We start from the raw sequence: 13,617 nt of genomic DNA on the forward strand, positions 1-13,617 counted from the left end.
ATACAAACATAGGGAATAATCATGGAGCTGCATAGGGGGCGCCTGAATACGAAAAACAACATGACGCCGCTGTATACGTACGGGTCCTGTGGGAATAGGTAACGCAGAAGGACATACTAGACTGGTAGATCAGAACGGATGTGCCTGCTTTCTGAAGCATCTTTGCAGCACACAGTAATCGCCCCATCGTCCCAGTCGTGTCATCTACTTAAATGCTGTATTTGTATGGCAATTTTTTTGTTTTCGACATGCTAAACATAGTGAAATTTTTTCCGAGAAACTCATGGAGCCCAAACTACTTCTGTTATGCGAAAAATGCTTCTGAGAAAAGCGAGACAAAGATCTTCTCGTCGTTATCCCTGTATTGGTCCTGAAATATTAATGTTGAATGTCAAACATCAATCACTGTGGTAGCATGCTTATCAGTTTTTTCGCACCCTCTATAATTTGAATTCCGTTCAAACTTTGTTCGTATCGGATGCAGTATCACACTTCTCCAGGATAGATTGCTTTAGATTTTATTAAGCCTATTTAGTCATCTGGTAATTAAACGACTTGATTATTTTTTTTTGATAATTTGTAGGCCAAATTAAATAAAGCAATTAAGTGTTATTAATGTACGAAATTTAAACGGGATAACTAGAATTATAAGGAGAATGATCTTTGACCAGACCATTAAACCGAACTCATTTGGTGGATATTGTGCGACAACGGGTTTAACAGCGTGATAAAAGCGTTCTATGGAACAGCTTTGTAGAGGTTTAAATTTTTAAAGCCGCATCTTTCATTAGTTATTTGTAAAGTATTTAATGCGGCCCATGTGTCGTAGAGAACGTAATACATCTAGTTCGTAAGGGAGTCTCTTCTATAGCGAAACGGAGCGAGGCGAGATTATTCGGTAGGACAGACCTGGTTAATACAACTGTTTCAATCTTATGGCACAGGGCCTTAAGAGTTTAACGCGATAATGACACTCTGCAGACGACCGGCAGGTCTTATATCATTTTTCTTCTGCTTCAGCCCAGCGTCTAGAAACGTACTACCGTGGGGGGTATAAGGCAGCCTAACATTTTCGCGATAATTAGCGTACACATTTAATTTAGATGGCTGAGGCCATTGTATGATAATTCAAATATGATATCGTGTAATTTTATCATTACTAAATGTCGCTTTACAGACAACTCACCACTCATGATTTTTATAAGTTTTCAGACATAAAACTCAGTTGGACAAATATAGTGGCCACCAATCAGGATAGAAGCGCTTATCCTATTTCTATTAAGGAAATCTTATTTTAGTTTTTCTATAACGGTGTAACTTAATTTTAAAGTAATCGCTATATTGTCAGACTCAGGAATGCTATCGGTGCTAGAATAATACCCTAGGAAGGACCCAATACTTGGCATTAGAGTAGCAGGTGAACATCGCTCCAACCCAAAAGCTTTTGTACGTACAACAAAATGGTATAATCGATTTTTCTACTACGTTCGAACCCTACGATGCACCATCCGGGTTTTTTGTTTAAGGCACCTAATTATTTCATAACATTTACTTGCCATTGATGATAGATATTCAGCAACACGATTTGTATATAAATATGGATATAAATTAATAACAATAGAATGCGTTCATTCACAGGCAGCCTGAATAACAATATTTCGAAGTTCAATACATGCCTCGTTCAGGATCATAAAGGTGGGTCTCTGTATATAATTTGTGATGGAAGCCAAAAATGGCAAAAACGATGATGTTATTACAGTTTTTCTGGTTTTACTTTTGACATACTTCCGTATTGACAGATTCGCTCTTTATTTCAGTGGAGTTTTGCCTGCACCTTCTGAGGCACCAATAAAAGGCGTCGGCGGCTGGAAGTCCAAAACGAGATTTCAGATCGTCAATGGGTGGCGGGGTTTCGGCAAGAAAATTATCTGTCTGATTTTTTGCAGTTCTGTTTTTTTTCTGGGAAACCCCTCTAGTTTCATATTCCATATTAACCGCTACGGGCCTCACTTCCAAATGAGATGAGTGGAACGCTATAGCGAAGGATAAATGGTTTAAGGTTCTACTCGGTCACGACGCAGTCAGGGCTTTTTTTATATTTTTGTGTAATGTAATAATTAAAATTATAAATGTAATGTAATAATTTAAAATAGCCATCCATTGCGATGCTGCTTCCAAAACTCGACAATCCTAGTAGCCAGGTTGACCGTTAATTCCTATTTAGTTACCGCCATGTGAAATCTAGCCAGGGCCTGCTATACCTAAAATCTGCTAGAACGGCTAATGACTACGTCTTCAATGTAGAAGATTAGTGTAGACTCAGTCATCAGCGTAAATTTCGACTAGGTTTTTTTGGCCTTAAAATCTAACAAGAAAGTTCTTAACTAGAATTAGGTAATTGAAGAAAAGTGAGATTGTCACCTCCGACCAGGCCCGTTGCCTGGCACAAGGGAGGTGGCTCTTCCGCCCCATCATCTTTGCTTACCTTGTTCTGCTGTAAGACAGCAGCCGACAAGATGAGCCATTCTATGATATCTATATCAAAAACTCTATATTGCTTTTTGCAAAAGAAACAAATGCTCAAGGTTTAAGAAAGGTTTTTCCTCATCTTGAATAGCCCCCTTATTGGGATGAGCGTTTTATTTTAATAAAAGTAAGTAAGAAAAGTAAACTAAACTTTGAAATAACTACATAACTATCCTCTATAAAAGACTCGCTTTCTCCTTCGACACTGCAATGTTTTGTCTAAGTTTTACTGTGCCATTAATATGACCCAAAGGTGAATGGAGTGGAAATCAAAATGAGTAAACAACGAGGTCGTGGACGCCGCTACAGTCGTCTCGTCCACGAACAGAAACGAACCCTCGAGCAATTAGGCCCAAGACACAGCATATTAAATTCTACTTGCTGTTGGTTCTGTATATTCCTTATAGGGGCGCTGATTCTCGGAATAATCTATCATGTAACGAATATAAAGTACTTTAAAACGAAAGAAAAGACTGCTAAGCTTGGAGGTGGGTTTTGAGGTGTTTTATAGTGTATGTATGTAATTCCCAAACAGGGCATGAAAAAAGGACAAGTCGAAAATTATGGGGGAAGCGGACCTCCACGTTTATAATATTTATTGGACGAGCTTTGAATTTTGACTTCTAACCACTCATATGCTTCAATGGCCTGTAGCAAATGTTAGACTGGTTTTGATCAATACTCAAATATTTAAGCAAGAACCAGAAACACTAAATACACCTAAGCCAGATGTAATCAATTCTCTAGTAGCTCGTTTCAAACCCAGAAAGTTAAGTGCCCTATGTCAAAATGCAATAATGGTAAGATCGAAGCATATCAACCCAAACCAATGTAGATGTTGATATTTCCACTAGTATAGTTAATTGACTGTTCCTGTCTGGTTATTAATAAAAATAACGTTTTGTTCAACAGTGAGCTTATCTGCGTTACGTCAACCCACTCAGGAAAACCGTTCACATTCAGTTTGTGACACCCAGGTTTGTCACCACATTGCCGTAGCTTTAAATCAGACACTCAACAGGGATGTCAATCCATGTGAAGATTTCTACGGGTTTGTTTGCGACGGCTGGAGAAAACGTCACCCGCCTGACGAGAACAACATTAAGATCAGCCCATTTTCTATGCTGGCATCCAAAATTGCCACTGTAATGAAACGAGCATTTTACGGTTCAGGCGAAAATTGGAGCAAGCAAAATCTCCAACAAATTCTGACAAGTAGTAACTCAAATTCGTCGCTCGGGCCTTCGGCTCAGGTTGCTGTGTTTCATCATGTTTGTCAGTCAAGCATGAAGGATAGCGAAGAAATAAAGTCAAGAAGGTATCTTCGTCGATTGCTTGGTCAAGTAGGCCTTACAACGCTGCTTAGCACGGACGAGGTGAGCAAGTACGACGACGAGTTCCTTCCCACTTCGGCAATAGAAACTATGGTTGCCTTATCTTTAACATGGGGCATTCCTTCCTTGTTAATGGTTTATCCGATGGCTGATCCAACAGCTACCTATCAAAATATCCTTGTGATCAGCTGTTCTGATCGGCAGGATAAGAACAGCTTGCGACAAGCAAAACCTTTTATTGCTGAAACTTTTGATAGTCATTCTGAGCCAATTGCCCGAGCTATTCCTGATTTCACTGCAAAACTGCTGCAAAATTCGCGTCGGGAAGTGAGTAAGATGGCTCGACTGGTCAAAATAGTTGGGGAAATGCTAAGCATTGTGATTGAAGACGGACGTCCACGTGAAGAGATTAATGCAATCGCCGAAGAAATCGTGATGGCGTCTCTTATCCTAGACGATGCACGGAATGAAACCAATTCGCTACTTGAAAAACTTTCAAACACACCGAAACGGGTTAAATTTAGGGATATTCATTATATGACTGGAAATGATCCTGTCAACCTACTAGCTACAATTAACAAATATGTTTCCGAACATAATCACCTAACGCTCACCGATTACGATGATGTGATCGTTGATTCGCCGCGATCTTTAGCACTACTTTTTACACTCCTGAGAAATAAGAAAACAGAGAGCATTATCAAAAATTACATTGCGTACTCAGTTATTGGCATTTTGGCGCCATTTGTCGGCCGTGATGCTCGGCGACGCAGTACCGCATTGGCCGAGGTTCTGGGAAGCACAGCGCCAAGGTACTACATTGATCGATGGTGTGACATGCAAGCACAGGAGTTCCTCCCTCTTTCCTACGGTTCCGTTTTCGTACGAGAAATGGTCGACATTGACATTAAAGCACATGCGCAACTGGTTGTAGACTACGTAAAAGTCGCGTTTGTTGAGGTAATTTTTTTTTAATCTTTCCACCTATTATCTGATTTCACATAGCATAAGTGAGAATTCTTTTATCCCCCATGTGTTACCCCCATTACCGTAGATTCCTAGCTTCCGTTCAATTCACTAATCAACCGTTAGATAAGGTACATAGCTATTTACGTTGATTGCTAGCTATGGTGCTGCTGATGATGGGCCTCATCCATCTTAGGACAAGATCTTTTTTTCGCGGCCTAGCTAGAGTATTCTATTCCTTTGCCGTCTCTTGCATCATTTGTCCCTCTCACTGACGTAGGCGATGCGCGAGAATGCCTGGATGGACCGATCAACGCAACTTCGAGCCATGGCGAAATTAAGTGCAATGACAGCGCACGTTGGTTTCCCCGACTGGTTTGAGGATAAAATGGAACAGTTTGTCGAGGCGCCTGACCTAAGGCCCGGAAATTTATTTATTGAGGCGGTCCTTGACATTAAACAACACAAGGTTACGATAGCGTTGCGTGACTTTCGTAAGCTTAATGTGCGGGACGTCAACTCGTGGAACTTTAGCCCAGCTTCATTGAACGCTTTTTATGAACATGCTCGCAACTCAATTACAATTCCTGCGGCCGTTCTGTTGTTTCCATTTTTTACTAAAGGAGCGCCTGCCGCATTTAATTATGGATCACTGGGATCAATCGTTGGACACGAGGTAGGCAAGTTCATTTTGCCTTGCACCTCTATCATAATAAGCCTATTCAGTACGAATGTCAAATGTTTAAGTAGATAAGCGACTTGCAAACATCAATTTAGTTCCATGTAATCGCTGATATAATACATAACTACACAGCAATCATGCCGGCTAGTTGGAACCTGAGTATATTCGTTTGTGGCACAGACAGATTTAGTTCTTTCAAAATGCATATATAACACTTATATTAACTATTCCTGACACGCTTACAGATTAGCCATGGATTTGATACAATCGGAAGTAATTTTGACGAACAAGGCAACTTCATTGGATGGTGGAGTGGACGAACGAAGAAGAAATTTGATGAACGTAATTTCTGCTTCGTTAAGCAATATGAAGAACTGCAGAATGAGATTCTAGGGGGTGTACACGAAAGCGGGATCCAAAAGCAACAATCCGTAAATTCCAAACAATCCAGGGGACAACGGACGTTGCCTGAAAACCTTGCGGATAATGCCGGACTTCGACAGGCGTTCCGTGCTTATAAATACTATACACGGGATCAACCCGTCGATGTTGTGCTTCCCGGGCTTGAGTTTACATCCGATCAACTCTTCTTTATAGGTAATTCTCAAACTACATAGATGTCATAGGTATAAGATGCACCAATGCAGAAGTCGATGAAAGGGGCAACTGAAAGCGTGCTCGCTTTTCGATATAGCATGTATCAGACATTTCTATTACGTTGTGTTTCCGGGTTATTGAAAGCATTCGACAGACAACATGCGAGCGTCATAGGGATCGCATGTTAGATTGACAAATTGTCGCTATAGATGTTATCATTTCAAGTTTGACTTTAAACTGTTTTTTTTGCAAGAGCTGAAACTTCTCGGCACCGAGTGATCTGCTAAATCCCATTGTGCGACCCCTTTATTCAAGAGCAAAGACAGTGGCTTAAAGTGGTTAGCGTGATGCTTACTACTCTGGCAGGCCGGATTCTATGTCGCGAGTTGAAAAAAAAAATCGGAAATTGGGTTCCTCACACCCAGGTAATTAAATTATGTCAAATGAGCATCACAGATGGCAAAGCAAACTTATTGTGAAAACGATAAATCTATAGGTGCTTCTATAGCGTTTCACTGTTTCTCACAAATTCCCCCGAATGTCATGCGGACTGCACGTCCGCACGTGTTTGAGTTCACGCTTGGCGGCACCTTCAACTATCCATTAGCGCTATTTACATAACTGATGATTTATATCTCCTACATGAATTTTCCATTTTCGTTTATGCCACAGGAAATGCATACAAATGGTGTGCAAACATTGAAGCACGCACTGGAGAACTAATGTCATTGAAAGATGCACACGCAACGGAACGTCTGCGCTGTAATGCCGCCACTATGAACATTGCGACATTTCAGGAGACTTTTTCTTGTCCTGCAGGCTCAACTATGGCTCCTGATAAAAGATGCGTCACTTGGTAGTACGTTAGACGGAATACAAGTGTAGCATGTGTATGCAGGCGCCGATACGATTCCAGATACGAATAGTGCCCATAAAGACAACCGCGTATCGAGGGCCTTTATTCGAGACACTAACGGGAATATACTATGTAAGCTCATTCTTGATCCGGCTCAGTCAGATTTCTCCAAGGTTTGTTATTAATTGCCTCGAATCATATTAGCAGCGGACTTTCCATGTCATCATCAGGATATAGCTCAAGAATTAACGTCCCGCATTATTACCATATTTCAACAAATAAAATTAATTAGAAGGAGTAATATGGAGAATTTTCAATTAGTCATTACCGAAAACGTCGATGTGTCAAGTCGCAAATCATTAGGATCACAGTTTGTGACAAACAGATGGAACAAGAACGACCGCCACTGCCCACATTTCATACAGATCATATTAAGTCACAATCTAAGCTGGTGGAATCTGAATGTAGCTCGTTCTGCTACGAGCATTTAATGTATTTGAACAAATACGTTACCAAAAACAATTTCTTAACAGTTCGATAAATAGCACAAATCATTTTTTTCGAATAGAAGTTACCATACCAAATAAGGCGACGTTCAGAAGTAACGTATGATCTCTGGATTAGTGTTGGTACTAGCTTTTGAGGTCGGCATGGATATGCGAGCAGTTTTTGCTAGCAGGTTATTTGGACCGACTATCCATTTAAAAAACCGTTTCAAAGTTTAAGTTAGGAACCCACATGACAATTGCGACAGGCCCGCATGTACTCAGTATGGGAAGTAGAAGAGCTTTTCCAACATCCGAAAAGTTAACAATTTGTATATCATCGTAGTGTGCGCCGTCAATAAAAATGGTTTTTATGATAATCATGCTCCTAATATACATACTGTTTGTTGCTTCCCAATTCTAAAAATCGAATGCTGGTTTTCGCAACAGTCTGGAGATGAATTGCCAAAATTGTCATAAATTGTTTATATTGTACTTTATGTACAACGTAATCAACTATTTACCTTTAACGTTCGCTTTAAATATGCGTGTGTAGAGTATCCGTTTCGAGAGTCCGTTGTTTGAACGCAGGTTCCCTGAGATTTTGGCTCTGCCAAAAGACTTGTCCATCACGTAGCTTAAATGTAAAAGCTGTAACGTGCATTGAAAAATAGATCTGATTTTCGTCTGCTTAAAAATAATAGCTGCCGTTTACTGTTATCGTGTTTCACAACCAACTGCAGAGTAATAGCAAAATGTACTATTAACTATAGTGACCGAAGTCTGCCACTAGACGTTCGATGAATAAGCTTTCCATTACGTGAACCCTACCATCACATACTAATATATTTATATAATATATAATATTAACGTTTATTAATTTACTATTTTTATTATATATATATATATATATATATATATATATATATATATAAATTATATGATTAACCGTTTCTCTAAGAAAATGTATCACATGTGCGAGGAAATATTAAAAATACTTTGTTATCTGTATTTATAGATCGTAGCACACGTCTATAATTTTTAGTTTTTATTTGAAATAGATAGTAATAAAAAAAAGGTTAAATGTTCCTTACAGCAAGTTAGGATGAAATTATAGTTAGAAAGAAAGTGTCTATGTTTTAATTGGTCTTCGTTGTATACATAAGCACGATCATTCTCTTTTTGTCCATCTCGAATTCAATGGCTGGCCCAATCGATTACTTGCTATCCGCAGCATGATTATGACCGTTATTTGCTTCGATGTATTAAATATATATCACGCATGATAATAGCGATTATTATATAATATCATCAAGTAGATATTATAGCGCATTACGCCGTCGATGTACATAGATCCTGGGCAATAATCTTCGACACCGTGGCTAACATGGCTTCGTCGTCGGCATGCCTATTAGGGTAAATCAAATCTACTCGCAGTAGCCAAACGTAATTTTTCTCCTTACAAAACACCGACGTTTATGCTAACGAGTATATGAAGAAGATTGAACATAAAAATTGTCCGACTGTTGCCACTGTCATCAACGGGTCGCCGGTTTCTTTGAGCATGCTACGGCACTCCGAACCTTTAGCTATTGCGGAAAAATAGAGGGGATATCCCATGCAAACAATCAAAAGACGAATAATCTCTTAATTAACATTATCACTCTCATGGCTTACCCAATTCTTGTGTGCATATCAGAAATAACAAGGCTGTCGATATAATACGGCAAAAATAACATCGATATGCCAAGCTGAATTTTCCCAGGAGAAACAGTTCTTATTTTCGCCAGATAAATGTTGCTGAAAGGAAACGATCAAGCGCCCCTGAACTTTCTTTCTCAACTCTGCAACTTCGCACAACCATAAGGCAAAGGGAAAGCACAAGACAGTAGATAACTGCTAATAACAGTGGCTCAGATTCAACTGTCGAGTGAAGTCTTCCGTGTTAACATTGAACAGTACAAGACTGAGTCGAGATTTAATTAACGTGCGTCAAAAGATGTTTAAAAATGATTATTGACCTTTTTAAACACAAACAATAAAGGCTGCTAATTAAATTGGCACTAATTATCATTGAGAAGCAGCTTGTAAAAAGGAAGCAGGCACGAAAAAAATAAAAGTAACAATAAAAACAGCGCCCGTTTAGTGCACGCACAAGGACTCTTAAAGCAGCTCTCTATGGGAGAAATAATGGGGCGACTAATCAGGGCTCTAGTGGTTTTACAACTCTTATACGCTACAAAATAGAAGTTTCTAGCAAAAATGAAGCAGAACACATCTGAAACCTTTCATAGATGGTAACATATTTTCTACTATTGATATAGAGTCTGCGATTCTCCGCCACTTCATTTGCTAGTCTAACCAGCAAGGTGGACGTCGGTCTCACGTTTTCAACAGTAATGTCAGTTATACATGAAGAAAAAACGTCCTTTACTCACACAGGTGTGCAGCCTGTAAAGTAGTGATACATTTACTACATTTCCAACGAACAATAGGCAAGTTACCTGACACTAGTCGTCGTAATTTAAAGCCTGCGAGAGAAGACGCCCCTATTAAAAAATTTTTAACTCAGCTTCAAACGCATGGAGCAATGGGAGCATGGGAGTACGTGAGGGCGCCCAGGTTCAAAACAAATCAGGCGAATAGACAGCAGTCGCTACTTTGGTTGTACTGTCTTCTGGAAATTACAACTAAAAAAGAGGATACGGATCTAAGTCTTGAGGTTCACGTTGACATCCATTTTATAAACGACACACATTTTTGATCGGTTGGGTGATATCTCTGTATAACGGACTATTAAATATTTCTTAAGATGTCTAAACTCTGCTTAATTTTGTCAGATAACACACATGTCAAAAGCTATACCGCCGACTAACACAACCCCTTCAAATACGTTCGTATCAAACTGCTTCCGAGTCAACGCTGATACTTCAGCTTTCCTAAAGTGATATTTAACCCTCTCACATATGTTTCTTTATTTCTCTCTTAAGTGGCTTAATTAACTTAATTTAGCGGCATTAGTCTCCAAATTATAATATTCACTGCTTCGTTTAAGCAATCGCTAAATTTCACTCTGGTCTCGCCATTCTTGCGCGCCTTGTATACTACTATGTGGAAAGGGCACGTTTGAGTTCGTTTCAGATTATTTTGGCAAGCGGAAAAAACGAGTCGACACTGATATAAAAAAAATTGCTTTTTCGCACTTATTATGAGAATGATATAGTTAGATGTGAGAATACCACATCTAACTATAGGGGATATTCTTTGGGAATTTTACAGCGCATGTATTAGTTTATTCACTACATTATTTACAGATATCTAATTTATCTATAGATAATGTAGTTAAGTGTTCTTTGGATATAAATCATAGAATGACACAATTCTCTTCTGTAAACAATGCTATGCGTAATTCCATTGACTCTTTTGTTTGGCTGCGAGAAGCATGTTGTTACACAAATCCGATTACGACGGTTTAACTTCGCTATACATTTATGTAATAATACTTAAGATTTGATGCGATACGCAGGACCTCGAGGCTGAGAGTCAGCCTCGGATCGAAGACCTTGGACTTGGCTGTTTCAACTATAACTCTCGCTGTTTCGAACGAATATTTCAATTCAGTTAACGTATTCTACACTAATATACTAAATGATAACCAATGAAGTCGTATTTCAACAACACATTATGATACACAAACAGGTTCAAGTAATAATGATAGTCTGATAGATGAACGAAGAGTAACAATGCAAAGCGAAGCTAGTTATCTTGCAAGAAATAAATCATCACTTTCTCATTGAACTATGCAAGGATTGAGTTCTTTTTTTAAAGAAGTTGAATAACAAATCTATATCTAATTCGTGGTTGAAAATTAGAACTTTCTCTGAGCGGCCGTTTTCAAACGTGAGGCGGATATATTCTGCCCAAGAACGTATTGGGTAATCCACCAGAGAGCTCCTGCTTTATTTAAGAAGTACTTGTCCATATTAGAACGATCGAAGGGCTGCTGGAAAGAAGCGCGGCTTGTGCCATCAGTGTTACATACACGATGTTTAATTCGAATTATTCTGATAGAAAAAATAAGCGCGGAACGCGAAAGATAACTCAAATAGTACCAAATCAAATTTCATTTATTCATCTTTGCTGGTTGTGATTACGCACTTCATTTACGTGGGTTAACAACACAATGTCGTAAAATCAGCGTTAATATAGAATCGTTAAAACACATCATGTAAATTATACGAGGTTAGTTTGATCTATGAAAGTTTAATTTAAATAATTGATAAGATGTCCCAACGATGGTACCAGAAAGCTACAAGTTCCATGATATCTATCGCAATATTCCCTCATCATAAAACATATCGTTATACAGTACCTTTCACCGGTCAGCTACTATACCCTGCACTTACACTATAATGCAATACAATAAAAACGAAAAGAACGTGCCTCTTATTCGAGCAGCAGGATGTTGAAGAGCAGGCACCAGGATCTAGGATTCGCCATTCAGGAACAAGTAGATTTTGGTGTACCACATGTCTTTTGAGCGTGATCTGGTTAGGTCAGCAGCATTAAAAGATAGCCTAGTAGCAAAAATATAACTGAATGGGATGACTTAATTGGTAGCGCGCTCTGTTTACTGTTTACAACCTAATGCTGAAGTTTAATTCGTGTTGAAGACCAAAGGGATTTTTCACATGTGGAACTTATTTTGCTTCGTATTTTGCTTAAGACAGTGCTGGCACTGCCCATAACCGTATGCAAAAGCAGACCGATTCTTGTCCTCGAAATACCACCAGCGCGGTCGCGGCGGTGGCGGCCGTAACTGCTGCAACAAAAGCACGTTTAGCACGCCTCTTCTGTCGTAAGGAGTACAAAGGTGACGGATCACCTCCACATTTCACTGATGCAACAAACTGGAAACAATCGATAAATAGAAGCATGGCATATAATAGCTCACATCGGGGTTAACACTCCGCAAGTAAGTCTGTTCTTCAAGATTTCGGCGGGAGACTGGAAGGTTATGTGATACGTGCCCTTCTAGAAAATTTCCGTTCTACGAAAACCTAAATAGCCCAAACACTATCGCACTTATTCTAGTCTGCAGGTGTTTTCAAGATATCTTCATCGTTTTAATGACACAAAGCAGTAGTTGGAGATCGAAGAACCGTTTTAATACGTGTAACAATCACCTGCATACCAGATACCACGACGAATCCGGATAACGAAAAAATGCCAGGAGAATGCACTCCCACCTTACGCGTACTTAATATGCCAATCGCAATAACTAACCGACCGTTCTAGATCCGATATTAGATACACATTTTTATACTTAATATTACTGTTATTGCAAATGTCGCACTAGAAAGCCGATAAGGAAAAACTGAAACCACTAACCCAAGGCACAATAAATAAAACATGTTGTTCTTTTACTCGACCTGATGCTTGAAATTTGCCATCATTGCGTACGAATTTATTATGCTTCAGTAAATGATAAAAGGAAATTTTCACAATTGTGTTCTACTGTGGCCAACGGCATATTACGGCCAATGGGCATCCTTAGCGTCGGCCTCCGAAACCCGGCAATTCTGGAATGTTGATGTTGTCCATGTTGGGAAAAGGCAAGGAACTGATATTCGCGTTGCCTCCTGGACGCGGAAAGCTCGGTAGGTTTGTAAAGTTATTAAAGTTGCTTATGCCGGGAATGTTACTTCCGAGATTGGTCATCTGCCCAAAGATTTCGTCCATCTGGGCCAACGTGAGGCCGTAACACAGAAAAAGAGCAACAACAAGAATCGATGACATGAAACGCTGCATCCTGAAGAGTAAAATAGAAATCTCCAACTTGAGTGCAGGACGAAATGTAAGCAACTGATACTTTTTAGCCTTTTATGATTCATTTATATACCAAAATGTCACCCGCATCTCAGTTCTAATAGCCGACGCATTTGTTTGTTCTAATATGTATATTTCTGCCAACATGAGAGACATGGCTTGATTAGTTTTTATTATAGATATGGGTTTAGGATAGATACCATAGGAAACTGGCAGGTTTAAACATGCAGCTAGGCACACTGAAAATTCGCAACGGAATTGTTTCTAAAATATGGCTATATTATATGGTGGTCGAGATTATTGATTTATCATAAAACCTATTTCATTTGATTAGTTTGCTAA

General features: G+C 39.2%; 1 protein-coding gene across 2 annotated transcripts; it reads left to right on the forward strand.

Moving 5' to 3' along the window:
• Positions 1 to 2,751: 2,751 nt before the first annotated feature.
• LOC111242837 (endothelin-converting enzyme 2-like) lies at positions 2,752 to 7,253 on the forward strand. Of its 2 annotated transcripts, XR_015318475.1 has the most exons (6): positions 2,752 to 3,014; positions 3,439 to 4,820; positions 5,107 to 5,502; positions 5,754 to 6,105; positions 6,359 to 6,530; positions 6,778 to 6,916. XR_015318475.1 is itself a non-coding variant. In XM_022787712.2 (5 exons), the coding sequence occupies exons 1-5, from the start codon at positions 2,801 to 2,803 to the stop codon at positions 6,963 to 6,965; spliced, it is 2,532 nt and encodes an 843-aa protein (XP_022643447.1). In that variant the 5' UTR covers positions 2,752 to 2,800; the 3' UTR covers positions 6,966 to 7,253. The 2 variants fall into 2 exon arrangements, 1 of the variants encoding a protein (XP_022643447.1); XM_022787712.2 differs by lacking the exon at positions 6,359 to 6,530 and having other exon boundaries at positions 6,778 to 7,253.
• The last annotated feature ends 6,364 nt before the right edge of the window (positions 7,254 to 13,617 follow it).

This window comes from Varroa destructor, unplaced genomic scaffold (assembly GCF_002443255.2).
Source record: "Varroa destructor unplaced genomic scaffold, Vdes_3.0 BEIS01000001.1, whole genome shotgun sequence".
Lineage (NCBI taxonomy): Eukaryota > Metazoa > Arthropoda > Arachnida > Mesostigmata > Varroidae > Varroa > Varroa destructor.